The 22,989-nt window shown below is 55.9% G+C and overlaps 11 protein-coding genes across 11 annotated transcripts; 6 read left to right on the top strand and 5 right to left on the bottom strand.

The window, feature by feature from the left end:
• Positions 1 to 183: 183 nt before the first annotated feature.
• Positions 184 to 4,041, top strand: KRP23_4048 (Chromatin structure-remodeling complex subunit snf21; the record flags this gene model as incomplete). The annotated part of the gene is made up of 1 exon (XM_067888967.1): positions 184 to 4,041. The coding sequence occupies one exon, from the start codon at positions 184 to 186 to the stop codon at positions 4,039 to 4,041; it is 3,858 nt and encodes a 1,285-aa protein (XP_067748166.1).
• Positions 4,042 to 4,129: 88 nt separating this feature from the next.
• KRP23_4049 (Protein phosphatase 2A catalytic subunit B) lies at positions 4,130 to 5,204 on the bottom strand (the record flags this gene model as incomplete). The annotated part of the gene is made up of 3 exons (XM_067888968.1): positions 4,130 to 4,234; positions 4,303 to 4,518; positions 4,581 to 5,204. 3 exons carry the CDS (start codon positions 5,202 to 5,204, stop codon positions 4,130 to 4,132), a joined length of 945 nt encoding a protein of 314 aa, XP_067748167.1.
• A 1,376-nt stretch (positions 5,205 to 6,580) lies between these two features.
• On the top strand, positions 6,581 to 7,756 carry KRP23_4050 (uncharacterized protein; the record flags this gene model as incomplete). Its single annotated transcript, XM_067888969.1, has 1 exon — positions 6,581 to 7,756. The coding sequence occupies one exon, from the start codon at positions 6,581 to 6,583 to the stop codon at positions 7,754 to 7,756; it is 1,176 nt and encodes a 391-aa protein (XP_067748168.1).
• A 772-nt stretch (positions 7,757 to 8,528) lies between these two features.
• KRP23_4051 (putative myosin light chain kinase) lies at positions 8,529 to 10,076 on the top strand (the record flags this gene model as incomplete). Its single annotated transcript, XM_067888970.1, has 1 exon — positions 8,529 to 10,076. One exon carries the CDS (start codon positions 8,529 to 8,531, stop codon positions 10,074 to 10,076), a length of 1,548 nt encoding a protein of 515 aa, XP_067748169.1.
• Positions 10,077 to 10,161: 85 nt separating this feature from the next.
• On the bottom strand, positions 10,162 to 10,518 carry KRP23_4052 (uncharacterized protein; the record flags this gene model as incomplete). Its single annotated transcript, XM_067888971.1, has 1 exon — positions 10,162 to 10,518. The coding sequence occupies one exon, from the start codon at positions 10,516 to 10,518 to the stop codon at positions 10,162 to 10,164; it is 357 nt and encodes a 118-aa protein (XP_067748170.1).
• Positions 10,519 to 10,670: 152 nt separating this feature from the next.
• Positions 10,671 to 13,592, bottom strand: KRP23_4053 (Conserved oligomeric Golgi complex subunit 7; the record flags this gene model as incomplete). Its single annotated transcript, XM_067888972.1, has 3 exons — positions 10,671 to 11,360; positions 11,431 to 11,547; positions 11,637 to 13,592. The coding sequence occupies 3 exons, from the start codon at positions 13,590 to 13,592 to the stop codon at positions 10,671 to 10,673; spliced, it is 2,763 nt and encodes a 920-aa protein (XP_067748171.1).
• A 177-nt stretch (positions 13,593 to 13,769) lies between these two features.
• Positions 13,770 to 14,630, top strand: KRP23_4054 (uncharacterized protein; the record flags this gene model as incomplete). The annotated part of the gene is made up of 1 exon (XM_067888973.1): positions 13,770 to 14,630. The coding sequence occupies one exon, from the start codon at positions 13,770 to 13,772 to the stop codon at positions 14,628 to 14,630; it is 861 nt and encodes a 286-aa protein (XP_067748172.1).
• Positions 14,631 to 15,122: 492 nt separating this feature from the next.
• KRP23_4055 (Mono(2-hydroxyethyl) terephthalate hydrolase) lies at positions 15,123 to 16,961 on the top strand (the record flags this gene model as incomplete). Its single annotated transcript, XM_067888974.1, has 1 exon — positions 15,123 to 16,961. The coding sequence occupies one exon, from the start codon at positions 15,123 to 15,125 to the stop codon at positions 16,959 to 16,961; it is 1,839 nt and encodes a 612-aa protein (XP_067748173.1).
• A 170-nt stretch (positions 16,962 to 17,131) lies between these two features.
• Positions 17,132 to 18,337, bottom strand: KRP23_4056 (18S rRNA aminocarboxypropyltransferase; the record flags this gene model as incomplete). The annotated part of the gene is made up of 2 exons (XM_067888976.1): positions 17,132 to 17,677; positions 17,750 to 18,337. The coding sequence occupies 2 exons, from the start codon at positions 18,335 to 18,337 to the stop codon at positions 17,132 to 17,134; spliced, it is 1,134 nt and encodes a 377-aa protein (XP_067748174.1).
• Positions 18,338 to 18,436: 99 nt separating this feature from the next.
• KRP23_4057 (uncharacterized protein) lies at positions 18,437 to 20,911 on the bottom strand (the record flags this gene model as incomplete). Its single annotated transcript, XM_067888977.1, has 1 exon — positions 18,437 to 20,911. One exon carries the CDS (start codon positions 20,909 to 20,911, stop codon positions 18,437 to 18,439), a length of 2,475 nt encoding a protein of 824 aa, XP_067748175.1.
• Positions 20,912 to 21,729: 818 nt separating this feature from the next.
• KRP23_4058 (uncharacterized protein) lies at positions 21,730 to 22,131 on the top strand (the record flags this gene model as incomplete). Its single annotated transcript, XM_067895842.1, has 1 exon — positions 21,730 to 22,131. The coding sequence occupies one exon, from the start codon at positions 21,730 to 21,732 to the stop codon at positions 22,129 to 22,131; it is 402 nt and encodes a 133-aa protein (XP_067748176.1).
• Positions 22,132 to 22,989: the final 858 nt, after the last annotated feature.

Raw genomic sequence — 22,989 nt, forward strand, 5'->3', positions numbered from 1 at the left:
CAATCAGTTAGACAGACAGCATGATGATGAAGAAGCAACCAGCAGCCTTCATACTTGTCTTTCTGTGTTTGTACACCAACTGATGTTCTCTACACCACATAGGGGTAGGCTACTTCCATAGTGAAACCAAGTTACCATCCGCCACTAACAGAACGCGCCCTCCTGATCGATCATCTGGTGCTCATGGAGTCGACGTCCGCGGCGTCGCGCGTGACGCTCACGCCTGCCGACGTGAAGAAGCTCATGGACGCGGCCCTGCGCATGCAGCGCGCGGGCCAGAAGCACCACCCCAAGTACCAGCAGATCGTGGCGTTGCTGCGTCAATACCAGCAGCACCACCGTCAGACGCAGAATCAGATGCAGACTCAGATGCAGACTCAGATGCCTCAGACGCAGCCCCTGGACGTGGCTGCTAACCCGTTCCTGCAGCACAAGACCGCGCTCTTCTCGGACAAGCAGCTTGAGTATCTGCACAACCAGATCCGCGCATACAAGGCGTTGTGCCACTCGATGGACTCGGCCATCGCCCAGGCCAAGCAACTCAGTGTGGACCCGTCAGACTTGATAACGACGGGACCTACGGCTATGGACCCTCCCACAATGGAGCTCATGACCCCCAAGTGGACGCGCGCAGCCCGCAACTTGCTCTTCATTGGTCCAAATTATCTAGACGGAGACCTCATCGGCGTCGAGAGCAAGGGCAACTTGGCCTTTGGGCCCTTCAACGTCTGCACCTCGTGGCTGGGCATGAACGACGTGGCGCTCAAGATGCGCTACATGCACACGCTGCAGCAGTTCTTGACGTCCAGTTTGGACAAGCTCGAGAGCCACACAGGGGAACTGGATGAGAATGAGCACCGCACACTGCGGGACCTGCGCTGTGTCTTGTTGCAGCAGAAGCTGCGGCGTCATGTGGCCAAGACCCACACGACGCGACTCGCGCTGCTGGGGGAACCGTCCGCGGTCGACCGCAAGTCGTTCCGACGTCGGCGTCCGGTTTCAAGGGTGGAGCTGCAGAGCGACGAGCGCGAGAAGCGCAAGAAGTCCGTGGCCATGGAGAAGAAGCGCCGTGCTGACCACCAAATGTACCTGAAGGCTATCCTTAACCACTCACGCGAGTTCTTCGCGTACCACAAGAATGTCAAGGCACAGGTCAGCAAGTCGGCAAAGGCCGTCAAGGGCCTAATCGACCAGCGGGCATCCAAGGCCGAGCGCGAAGAAGATCGCCAGGAGAAGCTTCGTCTTAAGGCACTGAAGGCCAACGATATGGAAGCCTATGGTAAACTCGTGGCAGAGGCCAAGAATGAGCGTCTGACGTACCTGTTGAGCCAGACGAACAGCTATTTGGACAGCATTCGCCAGTTGGTGCGCCAGCACAAGCGAAAGCACCACGTTGTGGACGAGTACACGGCACATTACGATGCACACCACGATAGTGGAAAGGATACGAATGCTGATGACCTGGATGACGACTTGAACTACTTGGAGATTGCATCCAAGGGCGAACTACCCCGCCAGCCGCTCATGCTGGTTGGCGGAGACTTGAAGGAGTATCAACTGCGAGGTTTGCAGTGGATGGTGTCTCTGTATGACAACCATTTGAACGGTATCCTGGCTGACGAAATGGGTCTCGGTAAGACCATCCAGTCCATTTCACTGCTCACATACGTTACGGAGGTCAAGCACAACCACGGCCCTTTCCTGGTTGTCGTCCCGCTGTCGACGTTGTCGAATTGGGTGAACGAGTTTAAGAAGTGGGCGCCCGATCTCGTGATCGTCGTGTATAAGGGCCCCCCGCAGGTGCGCAAGGAGCTCCACAAGCAAGAAATGGCATCGTGCCAATTCAACGTGCTGCTGACGACCTACGAGTACATCATGAAGGACAAGCACGTGCTGCGCAAGTATGACTGGCAGTACATTATCGTGGACGAGGGCCATCGCATGAAAAATGCCCAGAGTAAGTTCGCCATGACGCTGGGAAGCATGTACACTTCGCGCAATCGACTGCTGCTGACAGGTACGCCGCTGCAGAACAGTCTGCCGGAGCTGTGGGCTCTTCTCAACTTTCTGTTGCCGACAATTTTCGAGTCCGTGGACACGTTCGAGCAGTGGTTCAGTAAGCCATTTGCACAATTCTCGGGTAATGGTGATTCGAATGAACTATCGGATGAAGAGCGAATGCTTATTATCAACCGGCTGCATCAGGTGCTGCGTCCTTTCCTATTGCGACGAGTGAAAGCGTCTGTGCTCGACCAGCTTCCTGACAAGGTGGAGAAGGTACTCAAGTGTGAGCTCTCTGGATGGCAGAAGATCATGTACCGACGTATCCAAGAAGGAGGCGCGCTACTTATGGAGACCACTGACGATGCAGGCAAAAAGAAGGGGAAAACGAAGTACACGTCCAAGGGTCTGTCCAACGTGCTGATGCAGCTCCGTAAGGTGTGCAACCACCCGTACCTCTTCCAGACAAACGGGTACCAGATCGACTTTGACATCGTCCGCTCATCAGGCAAATTCGAGTTGCTGGACCGCATGTTGCCGAAGCTAAAAGCTGCTGGCCACCGCGTGCTGATGTTCAGTCAGATGACGCAGCTGATGCATGTGCTGGAGGACTATTTCAACTACCGTGGCTTCCGCTACCTCCGTCTGGATGGTTCTACGAGTGCTGACGAGCGTGAGCAGCGGATGTTCATGTTTAATGCGTCGGACTCGCCGTTCTTCATTTTCCTGTTGAGTACTCGCGCGGGTGGTCTTGGACTCAATCTCGCCACAGCTGATACGGTTATCATCTTCGATAGCGATTGGAACCCTGCCATGGACGCGCAAGCTCAGGATCGCGCGCATCGTATCGGCCAAAAGAATGAAGTTCGCGTGTTCAGGCTTGTTACAAACAGCCCCGTAGAGGAGAAGATCCTCTCGCGTGCTACTGACAAGATGAACATGAACAACCTTGTTGTGGAAGCCGGCAAGTTCAACAATCGCTCCAAGGAGGCAGAGCGCCGTGCGATGCTGGAAAGTCTCATCAAGATGGAGCAGGAAGAGGCAGCACACGCAGCTCATGGGGATGATGAGTCGTCAAATGTTCTACTGGACGACGAGATTAATGAGATGATGGCGTTGACGGACGAGGAGCTTGCCTTGTATCACCGCTTTGACGCTGAGCGCAAGGTCCGTGAAGCAAAGGAATGGGCAGACTATTGCAAGCAGTACAACGTACCGCACACTCCCCGCTCGCGATTAATGGCAGAGAAGGATGCTCCAGCTTGGTTGCGCGAAGCCAATGACGTTATGGAACACGACATCGCTACCGGAAAGCATGAAAAAGATAGCTGGAACTTCGATCTGGAGGCTGTTGCAGGCAAACCGCGTAAGCGCAAGGAAATGTCGTATCGCGACCAGTTCACCGATGCGGAGTTCGTGAAAATGTGCGAGGACGGAATTGATGGAAGTGAACTGAAGGCGGCCTCGCCAGAGACAGCACCAGCGACAGAGATCAGTCCCAAGGAGTCCGATCGTGGCAAAAGGAAACGTGAAGAAGACGAGGAGTATGTGGACCCTCGCGAAGACGATTTGGTTGACAATCCTAACGACGATGCTTCGCGACGCGAACGCAAGATGCTGTGCTACTACTACCGCAAGGTCTACGATGCTGTCATGAAACTCAAGGACCCTACCGGACGGCCACGCTCCGACTTGTACCTGGAAAAGCCCTCTGCGACCGACTACCCGGACTACTACACGATCGTGAAGGAGCCAATGGACCTGACTACCGTCAAAAACCGCCTCGACAGGTATTACTACGCTTCACACGAGCAGTTTGAAGGTGATTTCACCCTCATGGTGGGCAATGCACAGCTGTACAACCACCCGGAGTCGATGGTGGTGTTTGATGCGTTGGAGATCGAGAAGTGCGTCAACGCGAAGATGAAGCCGATGCACCAAAAGACAATGGAGCAGATTGTGGCAGCCTACGAGAAGGCCAAGAAGGACCACAAGCGCCGATCCAAGGCGCGCAAGGACAAGAAGCGGCGCCACCACTAGCTGGAAGTGTCCACGTCAACTGCATTACTCGGCTTACCGTACAAAATCTATCGACTCCTCTGTCACTTGTTCTTATTGCTGGGATCATTTACGTGAAGTAGCCGGCGTCGATGGCGTCCGAGCTCGTGCCCTTGCTGTCCAGCACGCCAATGTTCCTCGAAGACGCCGCCTCTTTGAACGTCTTGTAGGTGCGCTACAGATGCAAGCAAAAGGTACGTTGGTGACGGTGGCAAGCGAGGAATATACAACCTCTGAACGCACCTCGAGGTGATCATCAACAGCCATGACAGCGGCCATATTTCCAAAGCGGTGGCAGTAGTTGGGGGCGCTCCAGACCGTCGAGAAGGTCTCTCTAAACAGCACTTGGTACCCCTCCATGCACAACTGGTGGGCACGCGCCATGTGCTGCAGCTTGTTCGTATGCAGGAACTTCTCCACCACGTCCTCTCCAAAGATGTATCCAGCTCCTCGGGGCGACTACAGCAAACAACAACCAGTGAGGCTCTCTCCAATTCTCACCCTTCTCTCTCCTATCTCACCATGTGAAAGCCCAGCGTTTTGGGGTCCGGGTCGGACCACACAATGTCTGCGAAGATGCCGTCGGGAGGGATCTCCTGGAACCGGTCGAGCATCCGGAGCTGGTCCAGATGATGCAGCGCCGGACTGAGTCCTCCGTGCAGACAGAGTAGACTGTCGTCGATGAGCGCGCCCAGCGGCAAGAAGTCGAAGAGCTCCATGAAGGCTTTGTAGATGCGCGCGTCCCCTTCGTATTTCTTCATGCACTCGATCTGGAAGCCGTAGACCTGCGTTGTCTGGCGCGACTCGTGGTTGCCACGCAGCAGCGTCACTCGCTCTGGGTACGAGGCCTTAAGCACGCACAGCAGCGAGATGGTCTCGACGCTCATGGCCCCGCGGTCCACAAAGTCCCCGAGGAAGACGTAGCTTGTGGTCGGCGCCTGCCCCGCCAGCTTGAAGAGCTCCAGCAGGTCGTGAAACTGCCCGTGGATGTCTCCGCACACGGCCACGGGCGACGCCACGCGCACCACATTGTCGTCCTCCACCAGAAGGTCCTTCACGCGCTCGCACAGCGCTAGCACGGCGTTGCCCTCGAGGTGTTCACCGCGCTGCAGCCGCTCGAGGTGCCGCCCGTAGTGCGACGCCATGATGAATAATTGAACGAAAGTAACAAATAAATTCGCTTCATGTGGTGCACATGATGTTGGATTCCGAACATTCCACAAACGCAGCACTCTGTTCGTTGCTGCTGCTGAAGGCTGTCCGCGGATTGTTTGGTGGAGTTGGCCGCATCATTTTGCTTCAACTGCGTCGTGCGCAAAGGAGAACTTTGATCAAGAAGTCGAACGCCTTTGGGTCTGCTAAGAAGCAAAATTGTTGTGGTGTCTGTCCTAAAGCGATAGAAAGAGAGACTATTGATACGCGTGTTTTATCAACCGATGAAAAGATTGCGTGGTTCAACGAGTTTATCTTGCCTTGCATCTTGTCGCCTCTTCCAGTCGCTTCACATCGCGTCTCGAAACTTTCAATAACTTTGGCCAATATGTTGGAGTGTACAAAGACACATACGAGGCTTAAGGCGTTGCTATCTCTACGCTGCCACGCAGGGCTGGATGCCGACTGGTTTTTTATTGTTCAGTGTATCAGGGTCGCGTGGAAATCGCTTGCTGGTCATTGTGCGGTGTCCAAAATCGTCAGTGGGAGCAGTTGCTATCGAGACGTCAGGCTAGTGGTTGTTTGAGAGGCTTCAAGAAGTTTAAAGTGCACATTGCTCTGCAGGTCGCGCAAGCAATTGCCTCCAGGCCACATTGAATACGACGACATTCGACCGGGAAGCGTGCGCTCTGTTGATAGACCGAAACTTATCGGATTCCGACACTAAAGTCTCGGGAAAATGATGCTATAGTCGCTTTTGGCGGCTATCCGGGGGGATGCTGGAAGAAGGCACCCGAACATCCTCTTGCGTCGTCATATTTTCCTATGGATTTTGGAATGATCGACAGTTCACATTCGGCGTGTTGACCTCGGAGCTCAATATGCATGAGCTGACCATGCGAGTTTGGAATAGTCCCCATGCGTCCAAGGGATAAATTTTTCCATTAGTGATTAGTGGCAAGATTGAACTAAAATTCTCTGCCCAGCGGCAGGGGGGAATGTGGTTAATGCTGCAACCCCGGTGCGTATCCGATACAAGTACATTAACAATCGCTTGCAATTCAACCGCAACGGTAGCGTCTTGAGTTCGGGTGGAAGGAGCTTCATTGGATTCATCCACGCAGCAATGAATTCAAGAGTCTCATTTATCATTTTTCACTGACCAGCACACACATCTCACCCACACACCACCAGCGCAAACAGCTTCAACTTACGTCCAGATATTGTGCTGTCCGAACGTGTGCCCTAGAGCGTTCGTCTGGGGACGGTTCGCATTCCGGGGGGCCGTGTCCAGGCTTTCATTCTCGAATTTCCCAACTCGACGAGAGTACGCGCCTCACAGTGAAAGACTGTGATCCCTACGACAACCATGGTGATGGTACCGAAGACGACAATGACGATCCTCGCAGCCCTACTTGCGGAGCTTGCTTTTGCTACCGACGTGTCAGTTCAGCACGATGCCACGTACTCCATCGACTCCAGTCGGGGGCCCATTTGCTCTGGCTCGGGTGTTGCTCCTGCGGGCGCGGCCTGTCCGCTGAAAGGTGACGTTGCTACAGCAGCCTGCATCCCAGGTCTTCCGTCGTACACTGGCTCCGAGTGTGTCGCTCCGGTCGACGCCCAGTGTGCCATTGTCACGGGTACGACGTGGGGATGCATGTTCTCCAGTGTCAACCAATCTGGAACAGACGAAGTCACCCCGTGCCCGGCACTCCCATCAGCTGATGGGGCGGAGGAAACTACCCCCTGCCCGGCACTCCCTGTGGTTAACGAGGCCGAGGTGGACACCCCATGCCCGACTCTCAACCTGCCAACCGAGAGTGCTGCTGCCACAACTACCGGCGGATACTCTGGCGTGCAAGAAGTGCAGACCTCATACCAGTCGCAGACTGGAAGCTCCACCAACTACGGCTCAACCACTTCTACGGACCAGATCGAAGACAGTCATGACGACAAATACACCGCTGAAGAAGATGATAGTCACGATCACTACATCTCTGGAGAGATAGCAGGCAGTCATGACGCCCATGATGAGGCGGAGCAGGTCGACAACAGCCACAGTACTTACGCTGGTGAAGAGGCCGGCGATAACCATGATCACGATGTGTTTGAAGAGACTAGTGATAGATATGGCACTGACCAGGTCGAACACAACCACGCGGAATACGCCACTGGAGAGACCGATGGAAGCCACGGTACCTACGGGATTGAAGAGACCGATGAGAGTCACGACGCCTACGACATGGACGACAGTCACGATGAGTATTTCGCTGAAGAAACCGGCAGTAACCACGATACAACTGCGGAAGGAGATGGTAGTCATGATGAGTCTGCCTCAGACGATTGCGATACTGAAGAGGGCGATGACAGTCACGAGGCCTTCTACCAAGGCAGCCATGACGACAATGCGGCTGAGCAGGTCGATAACAGGGAGAACTACAACGTTGAGCAGGCCGATGGTAGCGTCGAGGGTAATGCCTCTGAAGAAGAGCACGTTGATCAGAGCCACGATGACTATGCTGTGGTCTCGTCGACATCCGGGTAGGATGACTCATCTTTCGTAGCGTGAGTGCGCTTCGTAACTCGCAGTTCCTGCACTAAAGACACTGGTACAACCCTTGTCTTTGGGGCTCCTTCGTCTAAAAAAAATGCATGTGGATGTTTGAGACGAGCTGTCTACCGGAGTTTTCTAGTGCAGTCTACACCCCACGAGCGCGGCTTGAACTGCGGAGGTCGAAGATGCAGGTCTTTTACTCATGTGTTTCCTGGAAACCATCGACCCCGCTTCAAGAGCACTCAGCGCCATAGTGATGGTGTTGAAGCTGATAACGACGATTCTCGCGGGCCTCGCGTTGGCATCCAGCGAACGATTGCAACAGGATGATGAAGACCAGTATGCCGAGTCCGGGTAGCAAGATGAGGTGCCAGCGCAACAAGTCGCCGCATTCATCCAGCGACGCGTATCATCGATGTGTCGGCCCAGCACGATGCAGTGGCTGCCGTACTAGTTGTATCCGCGTTCTACATGTACGTTGTACATATGCACGACCTTGCTCTATGACGCCAACGTTGAAAACGTCTTATCTCTAAGGCTAACAGCCTAGTAGACATCGCGTACAGCACGTGAAGCTTGCGCCAAGATGGTAGGAAATGTCGGCGCAAGTGTTATTCTCGTCTTGCGCTTGCATGCGGCTGTGAAAGGAAAAAATACCGGTACCGAGCTGAGTCCGTAGTTGAAGGCAACTTCAACATGCTCCTAGTCCCTACTAATTCCGAAAACTACAGACTGTCACAATCGACCGGCTTTATTGACCGCCATGCTGTGGTTCGGCGCATGTGCTGGCTGCTCGTGCCGCCTCTCGGACGTGGCTCCTGCGAGCAACTGGGTGGATCTGCGGCCTCTGTCGTCTTCGTCTCGATGTGTGTCCCAGTCGGGGCCTCGTCCGGGGCTCTACACGGCCCGTCACCGCCTCACACAGGAGCTCGTGGCACTCAAAGTGCTGGACCGGCGGCTGCTGCGCCAACGCGCCACGCGCAGACGTCTGCGCCAGGAAGTGCGCGTGCTGCAGCTGTCGCGCGATCACCAGAATCTGCTGACACTATACGAGGTGAAGGCTGTGGGTGACCGCGTCGAGTTGGCCTTCGAGCTCGCACGGGGCGGCGACGTGCTGCCGAAACTTCGCTCGGAGAGAGACGCCAGCCGCGTGCTACAGCAGGCGGCCCAGGGGCTGCAGTTTCTACACGAGCGGGGCGTCATTCACGGAGAAGTGAGGCCTGAGCACTTGCTGTTCAGCGACGACGAGCCGGACGCGCGCGTGCTGCTCGCCGCCTTTGGACGCGCGGCCCCGTGGCGGTCGCTGACGCTGCGCTGTCGCCCCAGGACCAGGGGCTTCCTGTGGGACGACGTGCACCACATCAAGTTCCTGCCGCCTTTTCTGTTGAGACGCAAGGATGGACGCAAGTGGACGCAGGAGGACCAAGGCGGACGACTGGCGACCAACTGGAGAGAGGCCCAGCAACTCGACGTCTGGGCGCTGGGTGTCACGCTCTACGTGATGCTGTGCGGCTGCTTCCCGTTCAGTGGTGGGGACGACAACGTGGTGGACATTGAGCAGCACGTGCTGCAGGACAACTTGACGTTCCCTGAGGGAGGTTCGCTGCTGAGTCGAGCAGCCAAGGATCTGCTGCGTCGCCTGTTGGAGAAGAACCCTGATGCTGCCATGAGCATTGAAGAGGTGGTGGTGCACCCGTGGCTGAATGGAGGAGTGGCTCCTGCAGTGAGTTGGAGCGCCGACATGCTCATGCAGCACGACCTGTTCAACGCGCGCTATGCTGAAGAAGTGGCTGCTGTCGCGTGCCGGCCGTCGCTGTCGACTAGTTCGACCTCCAATGTGTTGGCAGAAGGGAACAACCAGGTTGAAGCAGGAAACGGGCCGCAGAGTGGGGCGAGCACGCTGACGAGCCTGGACGGAACGCGAAGCAGTCTAGGGTGTGTGAAGAGAGACACGCTCGAGGTGGAGGCGGAAGAAGAGGAAGCGCGGCCGTCATTCTTGTCCACGCATGGCAACCAGCTCATGCTAGACGAGGAAGGACAACAGGAACGTCCTAGCGCTGACTGCTTCATGCGTCTTGCCAGCCTGGAGATGGGAGGCAACAACATGAACAGTGACGACGAGGACGTTGTTGCAGACCCTGGAGCAAACAGTTCCCGGGGCGGTGTCAGTAGAGCTGCCAACGCTGCAGGTGATGGCAGACCCTTGTCGCGCCAAACGTCACTAGACAAAATGTGGCAGGTGCTGCTTCGCCAGCGTCGATTCTTCTCGTCCAAGTCATTGAGTAGCGGCTCCAGCAACGACAGGACATAAGTGCCACCTCATTGTACGCCGAGTATTCAATTGTGCATGCTGTAGAGATTGTCTTTTCTTAGTGATAAGTACTCGGTTGACAAGGCTACAGCTTGGGGCCGAGAGATCGCGCAAGAACGTCCAGGTTCGGCGCTGCAGACGGCTGAAGATAAACAAGTCGGTTCATGCGCGGCTGAAGTGCTGCAAGTGTGGCTTCGACATCTGCTTGCTTCGTGAATGGCATCCTCAACGCGCAGTCCTCAGCCTGGTTCTCCTTCGGCTTGTATTTTTCTGCCCGGTTGCTGCTCTCTCCTTGCTTCTCCGTGGATCGTCTTGATACTGCTTCTTTTTGCTGGCAGTCGTCCTCAGAGTAGCCTTGCCTAGCGAGGTCTTTACGGTTCGCGACTGCTTGGTCTGCACTTTGACGAAGTAGCTCGTTGTAGCAGAAGTAGATGGAGGCCATCGGCAACGCAAGCAACTACAGACGTCCCAACAAAGAGAAAAAGCGCGACAACAAGGAAGCCCGACCCGGTTGATCACTTTGACGCAGAACTATTTTTCTGCATCACCCGTTTTAGACACCTCACTTGGAGCGCAACCACGCTCTCGGAACGGCTAGTACAACTGCGAGGGTGCCGCTGAGCCAGCACTGGCGGCAGATACTCGTCGAGGCGGTTCTAGTGCGCGTTGGCGCATGGCGGCTACGCAGTCATTGATTTTGGCGAGCGCCTGATTCTCTGGATTGTCGTGATCAGTCCGTAGCTCTTCCACGTGCTGGATATGCACCTGCAGGTCCATCTCCAGTGCGCGACGCAGGTCATCCACGATGAAATTGCCCTCTCCACCCACGGCACTCAGCACGTTGTGGAAGTATCCCAGGTCCGCAGCCAGTTGCTGTGCACCCATTTCTGATAGCACTGAAATGGAGCACACGGTGCGCAGGAAGGCAGCTAGCGTACCGCTAGCCACCGCTGCAGTCCACAAATCGACAAACTCCGTCGCCGTTGGCGCTGGTTCAGAAGATGCAGGCTTGCCCTCCGAGCCAAAAATCCGCTGACACGCCGCAAGTTCAGGTGGCGCCAAGTGGAGAATTTGACCGAGACGAGTCCACTCCGCTTGCACACAGACTTCCTGCGCACCTCGTGAAGCTACAAACGTGTTCGCGAGACTGCTGCTCTCTGCGAACGGCTCAAGTTGCGGCAGAAGTGACAGCAAGAGGTCGGCTACCATGGTAATGTAATCTTGAGGAAGCATGCTGAAGGTCGGCAAATCTCCCAGGGCTGGGTCTGGCACCTTGCGCCAATTCTACAAGCCACAACACATTAGCACTTTCGCTAAAACTCGACGCAAATTAGACTGCGTGACTGTGGCGTACCTCGTTCACAGGCAGTGTCTCCAATACACGCGCGATGGGTAGAAACACTGTATCGTATGTAAAAAGCTGCGCTTCCTTCGTCCATGAACGCACGGCGCGTTGAGCTTCGTCCAGTAGCTACCTCGATTTGCAACGGTACACATTTCCTGATCAGTAACTAGCCCTCCATACATAACGTGGTTAAACGACAGAGTAAACGAGCGTACCGTTGCCGTAGGGTAGCGAGATACCGTAGTATCAAAACCTGACAACCCTGTGAAGTGATCCAGCAACTCCATTTCGAACAGATGAAACTGTGACTGGCGAGTTGGGTCCTCGTCATGAAGCCACGCCTTCGACACCGCTGCAACGAGCTTCGTCGGGTCTACGAGGTCCGCCAGTGTGATGCTCATGCCATCGTGGCTTTTCTTGCGATGGCCCCTCGGCGACGAAGATCCCGACGTCTCACCGAAAAACTGGGCCAGTTGTTCGCGCATCCGCACGCGTATCCGACCATCGACAGCACAGAGTTGGGTTTCCAGAGTGCCACATGACTTCAGGAGTGCGAGGGATGCATGGAATTGGCTCCAATCAGGTGAAGCTACCAATGATCCTCCAGTTGTCCCGTCAGACCGAGAGGTAGGCTCTGCTTTACAGTACCTGCGAATGGCTGGCATTGTCGCGCTCAAGGCCAGCGTGAACTGCTGCACAGCAGCACCAACGGCTTCCACAGCTTCAGGGAATGCAGCTCCACCTGTGAACTCGTAGCACTGGTGCAGACTCTCGTCTACAAGTGCCCATGCTGCTTCCGATGCTTCTTCGAGGCGCTGGGAGAAATCCTCGAGCGGCACCGCATCTACTGCGTCTTGGTCTGCCTCTTCATACCCTTCTCCACTCAGATCTTCATTCCTTTTCTCGTTAAACATGGGCACAAGACGGAGCAACGCATCTGTAAGCGCCTCGCTAGTAAAGCGCGTGTACTCTGTGAAGTATAGCCGATACGGCTCGAAAACAACGCGTAAAATCCCTTCAGCCCTCGCAGCCGTATCATTGTTTCCCGCCAAAGTCAGGCCACGTTCATTTTCCAGTGACCGGAAGAGCTGCACCAGCTGACCAGCAAATATGCATGTTGCATGGAAACAGCTCAGCATCCAGTCAAGACGAAAGGCCAATCCCGAGGGCACAAGGCGGTCGCGGAATGACTTGGTAAGCGGCTCGAGCGTGTTGTGCAGAAGCGCAAGCAGTACAGTAACCAGCATATTCGAGCCAAAGAGCTCTTGTGCATTGCGGCTCTCGCGTTGTAACATCCGCAGCACGTCTCCGTAGAAGGTGTCTAGCCAATTGGCAAAGGCGTTCTCCCTTCCGTGATCCGTATCGTCCATCTCCGCCTGCATCTCGTCACTGAAAGCGTACCACACGCGATGCACGTGAGCAGGTCGTGACCGACAGAACTCCTCTCTCAACAGATGAGCTCGGTCCACGCTGTCAAGCACATCCAGGCACCATCTCAGAGGCGCGACGTCCCCCAGGTCGTCCTCTCGGAGCTTTGTGGCGAGTCGGGGCTGCACCGCCGCCTCAATCTGGGCGCAGAGCCTCTCCATGGTCTGTTTGCGGTCCCAGGCTCCTGGCAGGTCCTTGAGCACGTCCAGACTCATCTGCATCTCGCGCACTCGGTCGGCCAAGTCGTGTGCGTCGTTGTCCGTCCTGCTCTTGATCTTCATCGCCTGAGACAGCAGCGTCGGATCCTCTACTGCGGCGAAACACGCTCGGACATTGCGTCCCCACTTCGCGGCCTCCACGAGCGCCTGCGAGCAGCTCTGCAGTCGGCGCTTGGCCTCGTGCAGTGTCACGAGGTGGCGCAGATCGTGGCCGGAGGAGGCGGAGGAGGCGGAGGAGACGCAGGCCTCGTGCACAGCGTCCAGTCGTCTGGCGAGGGGTGTGGCGGCCTGCTGCAGCCCCTGGAGACGCGTCTGCAGTGCGGGAGCCGACAGCGACACGTGCTGCAGTGACGCGTGTAGCGACTGGGCCAGCGTCTGCGAGCGCAGCGCCAGCTGAGGCACCAGCGGGGCGAGGGCCGACGCATCCCCCGAGCGATACGACAGCGCCTCCTCCACCCATGCGTAGGCGTCGAAGCTCGCGGACTCGGACGCCGCCGACTCGAGCAGCACTGCGTCGTCCGGCATGCTGCGATTGAAGAGCTATTGTGGTGTTTGACACACCAATCCGAGACTAATGACACAAGCTGTATAATGGATGTCATGTGCCTTCAAATCGCCGAAATCAAGGCTAAAATATGATCCTGTGTTTCACCCCCTCTGACTCGCCACTCAATTGATCGCCACTTCCGAATCAACGCAGCCATGGGGTTCCTGCGCAACGTCGCTGGATCGGTGATCGCCCTCTCGCTGGTGGCAGTCGTGGCCCACTATACGGGTCTGCATCTCTACGCTGCTGTAAGCGTGGGCGTCCAGTGGCTGTCAGCTCTGCTGTACGCCATCCCCAAGCAGGACGAGCGCTTCTTCGACCTCACTGGATCAGTCACGTACGCGCTGGTGTCGCTCTTAGCCTACACGACCAACGGGCCCGCGTCCTGGAGAACGTCGCTACTCACGGCGCTCGTGTGGCTCTGGTGCGTGCGGCTCGGCGCGTTCCTGTTCCTACGGATCAGCGAGTGCGGCGAGGACAAGCGCTTCAAGGAGATCCGAGCGAACCCGCTACGGTTCCTCGGGGTCTGGAGCATCCAGGGGCTCTGGGTGTTGCTCACAGTGCTGCCGGTGCTGCTCACGATCAAGCATGGTGTCCACAGCCTGCCAGTGTCTCCTCTGGATGTCGCTGGCGTCTCCCTTTGGGTCGTGGGCTACGTGATGGAGGTCACAGCCGACTACCAGAAGACGCAGTTTCGTCGCGACGAAGCCAACCAGGGGAAGTTCATCCAGAGCGGGTTGTGGTACTATAGCCGTCACCCGAACTACTGCGGAGAGATCATGATGTGGCTCGGTGTGTTTTGTGTGGGCGTGCACACACTTCCCAGCACGGCGCTGCAATGCTGGGCTGCTGTAAGTCCGGCGTTCGTGGCGTTTCTGCTCCTCTTCGTGTCGGGGGTTCCACTGCTGGAGCAGCAAGCAGAAGAGCGCTGGGGGGACACCAAGGCCTACCAAGAGTACAAGGCGCAGACCAGCGTTCTGCTGCCTCTGCAAAAGCGCAAAGCGAAAGCCGCGTAGCTGCAGTCGCGGACTGGGTGTCGAACGAGATAATGGTACATGTAAGCTTATTCTGGGAGACCAGGTTCCTGGCTTTTCTCGTGAGCAATGATGACCAGCTTTTCTCGTTCAACTCATCAACTTGCAATCTGCAAGTCAGCCTGGCGAAGATATTCAGTTGTAGCATGTGGCGGTGGACACTTCGGACTTGGACATCCTCAGCATTTGAGGTGATGAACACGGGCACCAGATGCTCGTGGGGAAGCTTTTAAGCTTAAACCATCGACTGTTGGGGATAATCGTCCAAGCCGAAGGATGATGCGACCGGCAAAAGTGGACAGGAAGGCGAGGCTCTGTCCCGTAAACGCGCTGCTCTGGGATTTGCGGACAGCAAGACATGATGCATGATGCACCAGCCATCGCAGCGCTGTTCGCAGAGTCCCCACGCGCTATGCGCCAGAGCCATTCCTCAACCTGCCACCTCGAGCGCAACCAAGCGGAGGAGCCACCACGATGAAGCTCTACCGCGGCCCTGCTGTCTCGCTCGTGCTAGCTGCCGTTACGCTGGCCCTAGCAGCGGCGGTTGACTTCAAGACCGACCTCAGCTCGAAAACTACTGTGGCGTCAGCTTCCGCCTCCAAGGAGACCGAGCAGACATCTTCATCTCCCGTTCAGCAGTCGGATTCTGCCGTCAGCCTTGCACCAGTGGAACCAGTCGCGGCTTGTTCGGATTTGCTCGCTGTCGATCTCACCGAGATTGGCGGCACTGGCAGCAACATCACCGCTGCCGAAGAGACCGACAGCGATGGCATCACCTACTGCTCCGTCACAGGTGAGTACCCGCCTGCTGTCGGCTGGCAGGTCATGCTCCCTGTGGCGAACTGGACGCAGCGCTACATGCAAGTCGGATGCGGCGGACTGTGCGGCAACATTAATATTCAGCCCGGTGCAGCTGATGGGTCCGCTGAAGTGAGCAATGGCGAGTTCGTGCTGGCGTCCACCGACATGGCCGGCGGGAACGATGGAGAGTTCGGTCTTGACGAGGAGAAGCGAAAAGCTTTCGCGTACTTGGCCGTTCACCAGACAGCCCAGACTGCGAAGAAGCTGATCAAGGCCTTTTACGGCCAGGAGGTGGCGTACTCGTACTTCAACGGCTGCTCCGATGGTGGTCGCGAGGCTGTAATGGAGGCAATCCGGTACCCGAACGACTTTGATGGAATCATTGCTGGTGCACCCGCCATGCTCTTCACGTTCCAGAACAGCTTCCACCACGGTTGGCTTGCTCGTAGCAACACTGATGACGACGGAAACCGTGTGGTCATCGCTGACCGCGCTTCAATCCTTCACGAAGCTGTCGTGAAGGCTTGTGATTCTCTAGACGGCATCGAAGACGGTTTGTTGTCGGATCCCAGACTCTGCAACTTTGACCCGTCGACGATTAAGTGCGCTGCTGACACGACGGACAACTCGACATGCTTGACCTCAGCGGAGGTGAAAGCCGTGACAAAGTTTTACACTGGGCCTGTGGACGCTGGTAGCGGCAAGCACCTGACGGTTGGAGAAGAGCAGTACGGCTCGGAGCTGGCTTGGTCCGGGGTCTTCGTGTCGGACTCGTACACTGGCGAGATCATGAGTACCAACACTGCGCTGGCGGCCATTAAGTACCTCATCTTTGACGAGTACCCAGGCGACAACTACACTCTGAGCGACTTTGACTTCGCCAAATCCACCATTAACCTGCTGCGATCGCGTCACCCTCTGCTCGACGCCGTGAGCTCGGACCTCTCCAAGTTTCACAAGGCTGGGGGCAAGCTTATTCTATGGCACGGTTGGGCTGACCCGCACATCTCGCCGCGCACGACCATCGCCTACCACGAAGCTCTGCAGTCGCACATGGGCAAGAACGTACTGAACGAGTTCGAGCGCCTGTACCTCCTTCCCGGTGTGTATCACTGCGGAAATGGTGAAGGTCCGTCGGCCATCGATCTGGTGACTCCCATGCTGGAGTGGGTGGAGTCGGGCACTGCGCCTGACTCCGTTGAAACGAGCACGCCAACCAACACTGGCAATAGCAAGTTTGGCCAATGGGCCAAGTCCGGGTCAGGATCGGGTGGTCCTCCTGCTGGTTTGACCACAAAACGCAGCTTGCAGGTGGAAGCTTCTTCGTCGGGATCAGCAGCGACGACGGTAACGCGCCCCGTGTACCCGTACCCTGCACTGGCCAAGTACAAGGGCACTGGTGACGTGAACGACGCTGCGAGCTTCGAGAAGGGTAAGGCGCTTTACACGAAAGCCACTCGCTACTGGCTGGGTAAGGACTTCTTCAAGCCGTATACGCCTATCGAAAGCTAGTCGGTCACATAGGCCACCATAAAATAGTTGAACGCGAAGCTTCCTGAATACATGCATGTCGAGATATATCTAAGCTTACCAGAACAGTGAGCAGGCTACGTTTTAGCCCAGCTTTGCTGCATCAATGATCGTAAGACAGCGGACAGAAGTCACACTGGTGTCACCGCAATCTAAGCTTCCGTGTCGTCTTCCGTTGGCTTCGTCTCTGCATCCTTCGCCCACTGGTGGAACACCGACTCTGGCAGCTGCAGCACTGCGTCTCCAGATACAGCCACCGCTGTCCTCTCAAGACACACAGTTGCAACCTGCTGCTGGTGGACGTCCTCCATAGAGGAGAAGGCGTACGCCTCCCTCTCTCCGTCAAGGCCACGCGCAGTTCTCAAGTCTTCGCGCATCTCCTGCGTCTTCTTTACTGAGTCAGCAGCAACGTGGAGGTTCTTGGTCAACTTGGCCACTTCTTCGTCAGAGTCTGCTTCCTCGCTCTGGTACGCGTACGTCTTGCTCTTGTACAGCTGTTGCTCCTTGGTCGGCTCTCCAGCCTCCTCTCCAGCTTCTTCCTCCGATGGTTTTTCGCGAGGGATGATGTTGCCAAAGCGATCAAGTTGCACGTCCTCTTCCTCTTCCTCCTCCTCCTCTTCATCACTCTCCAGACTCGGCAACATCATGCGGTGCAGCCGCTGCTCGTTCTCAGTCTGACAGGCCGCCAAGTAGGCATTCTACCATCACCACCAGGAAAGCGTCAGCACTAACCTCCCATCCTTGGAAACAACCGCAAACTGCCTCCTTACCTGCGCCTCCACCACTTGCTCGCTGCTCTCACAGGCCGCGTAGGCCTCTAGACAGTCGGCGTTGATCTTGAGGAACTCGGCGCCCCACGAGAATTCCTCCATGAGCTGCACCGCCTCCTGCTTGAGCCCCACAATGTAGAGCGTGGCCGCGATCGCTTCTGCGCACGACAATTTGTGCGGCCGTCCGTAGTTGACCGAGTTGGCGGCCACGAGGAACGGCAACAGGCGGTGCACGCCCGAGCGCAGCTGCTTGTAGGGCAGCTCCTGCACCCTGGCCCAGCTGCAGTCGATCGCCGAGACGCCCGTGCCCTCCACAAGACCTCTGTCCGCCGGAGACACGATGTGTTCGCCTGCGGGGGACAGCACGAGGCCGCGGAAGTGGGCGCCGGGCTTCATGCTCTTGATGTAGCCCAGGCGGCAGAGCTTGCGCCCCGTGCAGCGCTTCGAGTCGCACTGCTGGAAGTCCCACATGCGAAGCGTCACGGGGAACGCGCGGCGTCGGTAGCTCGTCTCGCTCTCCTCCTCCCCGCGGGCCGGCGCGCCCTTGCCCTTGCGCGGCGGGCCTCGATCAACTCGCTTCTTGCCCATTGAAAAATGAAATGAAAAATGTGATGGCGAACAAAAGGGTAACCATAAAATGTAACTGGGGTACATGAACTGATTGGTGTTACAGACTGTAACCTACAGTCAAGCTGCCAGATGTGGGTACCGGATGCTCTCAGTTCCCGCAATTGAGTTGCTGCGCTCTTGATGCAGCACGAGCGCATTAATGCGGAACGTGTACAGTGAGCGGTCGTCCAGCGTGCAGTCCAGAAAGAGCCTAGGGAAGCGACCGTTGACTAGCAGCACCTTGGCGACGTCTTCCACGCCCACGTCGCGCTGGATCACGCCTCCTTTGCGGCGGCCGGCAGCTGCAATGCACAACGCACCAGTCAGCACCATCACACAGCCCACGATGGAAATCAGCGCCGACGGGAGCGGGATCCGTGCTTCCAGAGTCACGCGCGCGCTGCTGCCAGCGAAGTCGAGCGTCCGAGACCCGTCGACGCTGCGCTGCTCCTCCCGCACCACTGCGTTCTGGAAGAGCAGGAAGAGCGCCGCCGTATAGGACTCTTGCAGTCCGTAGCTCATGTACCAGCGGTTCTGCTCCACTTGGGTCGCGAACACGTCCACGCCTGTTGAGCAAAGGCCGTCGAGATCCTCCTGCCACTGGTTGCGCACGTTGCGTTGGAAGAGCAGATCTCCTTGCATGTCGCTGGGTGTCGTCACCATCGCTAGAGGTGTCCACCGCGAGTACAGGCCGTCGAACTCGCCCAGAGACTGAATCGGAAGGTGGCTCTCACCAACGATCAGGTGCCTGGCTGGGGATGCCGATGAATTGCCGTTGGTCAGTGGGAAGCTGATGCCCGAGCACGAGCTACCACCGTCGCCGACGCCACACGTCGCGTTGAACGATGCGGCGAGATCTTTGGTGCGCCAGGACAACCGTCCCAGCGTGATCGTGTGGGTGCGTTGCAAGTTCGTCACCGTGACGACGCGGGAAGAACTACTGCTTGAACTCGACGAGTCGACTGTCAAGTCGTCGGCAACCACCCGGCGCGCGAAACTGTAGACCAAGAACGACGTCGTGGAGCGACGGGTGCAGCTGGCACCGTGCAAGTAATCTGCCGTCAGGAACTCCGTGCCGCCCTCGAAAATACAAGCGGCAAAGGCTTGAATCTGGGGCTCGACGTTCCATTGCGTGTAGCTGGTATCCCCCAGCATTGCCGTCGCTGAAAATGACCGCCCTGGTGGTGGAATCAAGCATGCTGACTCACCGCAGTCGGTAACGGAGTTGAAGTTGTGAAGCAGCGATCTGCTCGATCCCGAGGCTGATGTTGAAGCAGACCCATTGTTAGCGACAGCATGCTCGTCGAATGGAATCTCGATCGTGACAGCATCAAAGACAATGTCTGCAGATAGCGCTGTGTGTGACGCGTTGAAGGAGGTTGAGGCTGTGTCAAATGCCAGTCCCAGTCGCGAAGATTGTTCATCGAGTGTCCTCCGCAGCATTGTGCTCGCCGCAACCTTGAAATCGGACTCGGTGACGCCGTCCATACCTCGCCACAAACTGATCTCATCTTGGAATTGTGCCAACGAGCTGTTTACCAGATACGAGAGTCCGTTCCATGCCAGCAGTGTTTGTGAGAAGAACATCGCGTACAACAGGAGATTAGCCGACAGGCTCGCATTGAATCCGGCACTCAAATCATTATCCGAAGACCAGTCGGAGATCGTTCCGTTCCCACTGCCGCTGGTAGTGGACACTTCTTCACCAAGTCTCGTATTCAGTAAAAGCGAAGCCTCACAGCCTTCCGGTAGCAGATCTACCAGCCAGTCGTTCGCGAAGAAAGCGTAGGTTGTCGCAATGTTCGGCCACCCGCCACGACCCTGACAGAGACTCGCAGTCGCTTTTACGTATACTGGAAGGATCGCAGTGCGTAGCAGCGTATCATCCGTCTGTCGTAGCGAAAACGCCACATCGTTGGCCACCGAGGTCGATCCGGACACAGTCGGGGAGGACGACAAGTCGGAGGCGACGATCACTGGCACTACCAGTGGGTCCAGCTGCTGCACATTGAGAGTACTAAAAACTCCTGTAAGCAGCGCCACAAGCGTTCCTTGGGAACAGAAAAGCAGAGCCCTCCATGCCACAGAGCCGTTCTGCAAGCTGTTCCGGGGCGACAGCACAAGACTCAGCACTGGCACAAAAACAGCGAGCGCCATCTCGAACGGTTTAGCCAGCATGGCTGCCACTGTGCCTGTATAGAAGTTGTACTCGTTGAGATCGTTCACCGACGCCACCGAGTCGCGAGAACCAACTGAGACCCCGTTCATAAAAATCCCGACCAGTAGCATCAGCGCCGCCACGAACGCAGCAGCTCCAGCCAGTACACGTGAGCCACGAACACGGATCAGCAGCGGCATTTTGGCCTTTTGCTCGCCTAGGATGGCCGATTGATGCAGCGACGATAGGACGGTCCAGTTGCTTGTCGGAGGTAGAAAGTCTTCGCGAGGCACCGAGTATGATGGGGGCGTGTGCATCGAGGCGTAGCAGTCTCGGCTGAAGTCGCTTTCGCAGTCGAAAATGTCGAACGACTTCCCGTCGTCTTCACTCGCCATGATCGTCTTCTTTCTCGCAGCCAAGATGCCAAATAGCAGCAAAAGAGCTCTGTAGCTGCGCTGGAGTGGAGCTCTCCGGTGATGCCTTTCTGGACCAAAAAGTCGAGACCAAAGCACAAAATTACCAACGCGTCTACCATTCTGTACCCACGATCAAGTCTGTGAGTGGCGGAGTAAAATGAGCGATCGCAGAACCTACCTGTACCATTCAAGAGTTTTAGTGCCCAGATATTGTTTTTTCAAGTGTAATGGATCCACTCCTTGTAACTGCACAACGCATATTGAAAACCAAGCGGCCGTTTTTCTTAAGCGTGTCTGCCAAAAACGCGCATCAGAACAGAAGCCGCTGGCTTGGATCGTTCGGCGAGGTCACTTGGACGATCTTGCCTCGCTGACAAGCAGGAAGCTAGCCGCCATCACCGCCAAAATGCGAGATTGACGCCTGGATAGGTGCCATTCCCAGTGAGCATCCGGGATACAAACAATCATTGAGATCGGACTACAGCTAACGTGACTAAGCGATACTGGTAATTAACAGGATACGGTACATGTAGTTCACAGTGTTGTTCCGACGATCCTACGGCAAATGACCATGACATGTCTCCATCCGCATCTGGTCGAACGATGGCTTTAACATCTCACACTGTACGAGTTCTTTATCGTTCACTTTCCTGAAACTCTTGAGCATGTTCCTCCATCTGCCGCAGCAGCGCACGACGATGAACTGCTCTTGTGGCCAGCCAGGTGTAGATTGACTTCAGAGCCATGGCTTCGGTAGCGATCAGAGCTGTCCGTAAACGTTCCACACAGCAATCGTAATGCTGGCCTGCGAGGTCATCATGCCAATTAGTTTATGGCGAGGTTGTTGTAATACTGCCAGCGAGGCCTTCGCGATGACCACGGACTCCAACCAAGCCAAGATCGCCCAAGTGACCTCGCCGAAAGGTCCGAGCCAGCGGCTTCTGAGAATGCACCCCACGATCTACGCAGGCGATAATTCCGAAGAAAGAGGGAACACGCTGACTCTGCTTGAAAAGATCAACTTTAAGATAATGAGAAGAGCTGGCACGACCGCTGACGAATACGCTGAAAAGTTGGGTGTTGCCGCCTCCATGAGGGAAGTGCAGCGTACTGGAAGGGGTATGCTCGAGCTCCAACTGAACCATGCGTACGCGGACTACGTCAAATACTTCAACTACTTGAAGGCAAAGAAGAAGTAGACGAAGTCTGAGCAAGCCTAGCGCTGCAAGTATACCAAGCCCTGAGCAAGCAACACCTGGTCTCGAACCGATTGGAGATAGATCACACACTGGTTTCGTTACGATTAGTAGAGCGTCTATCACCAGCGAGCATGTCTTTTCGCCCTCGATATATCGCATTTTGTGGATGTCATTTGTGCAGAACCAGCGGTAGATTGCCTCATCACTGCAGCCTGCATTTAATACAGATGAATGAATGAATGGATGCAGGCGAATGCAGGTAAGAACTAGTGATATTACTGCTGTGGTTGTTCACAGTGTGCAGCACCATGATCGACACCACGGGGAATATATATTATGCATCTGCAAGCTTTATTATGGTGCGATAGCAGAATCCTTGTTGTAGACGCACAATGTATTTGTGCTTTGCAGTTTTTGGCACTTTCGCCTCGAATCCGTACGACTTATCTTGCACGAGATAAGTATAAATCGTACTCGAGTACGAATTGCTGTAAATCGTGCATGCTTCATACTCGCTCATTATGTAATACTTGGGCGATCTGAAAGCATCTTGACAGCCCTAGCACGACTTGCCATTTTCTGTCATTGTCGTGCATGAAACACGACTTCGGAAAGACCAATTCAAAGCCTCGATGAGTTAGTTCTAAGTACGACTACTATCTAACGCACGAAATAGCTGGACAAACTGGTTGAAAGCGCAAATATTGTACTTTGCAATGATCTTGTCGTTTACACTTAGCCGTTTGCTCGAGTTATAACAATTCGAGCTCGACTTATTGTGATTGTCGACTGCTTCGTCACCCGAAATGTTGTTTTATTTGGACCTTAAAGGGCAAGGGTAACGTATCAATCTGAGGT

This window comes from Phytophthora ramorum (assembly GCF_020800215.1).
Source record: "Phytophthora ramorum isolate Pr-102 chromosome Unknown Phyram_PR-102_s0003, whole genome shotgun sequence".
NCBI classification, from domain to species: domain Eukaryota; phylum Oomycota; class Peronosporomycetes; order Peronosporales; family Peronosporaceae; genus Phytophthora; species Phytophthora ramorum.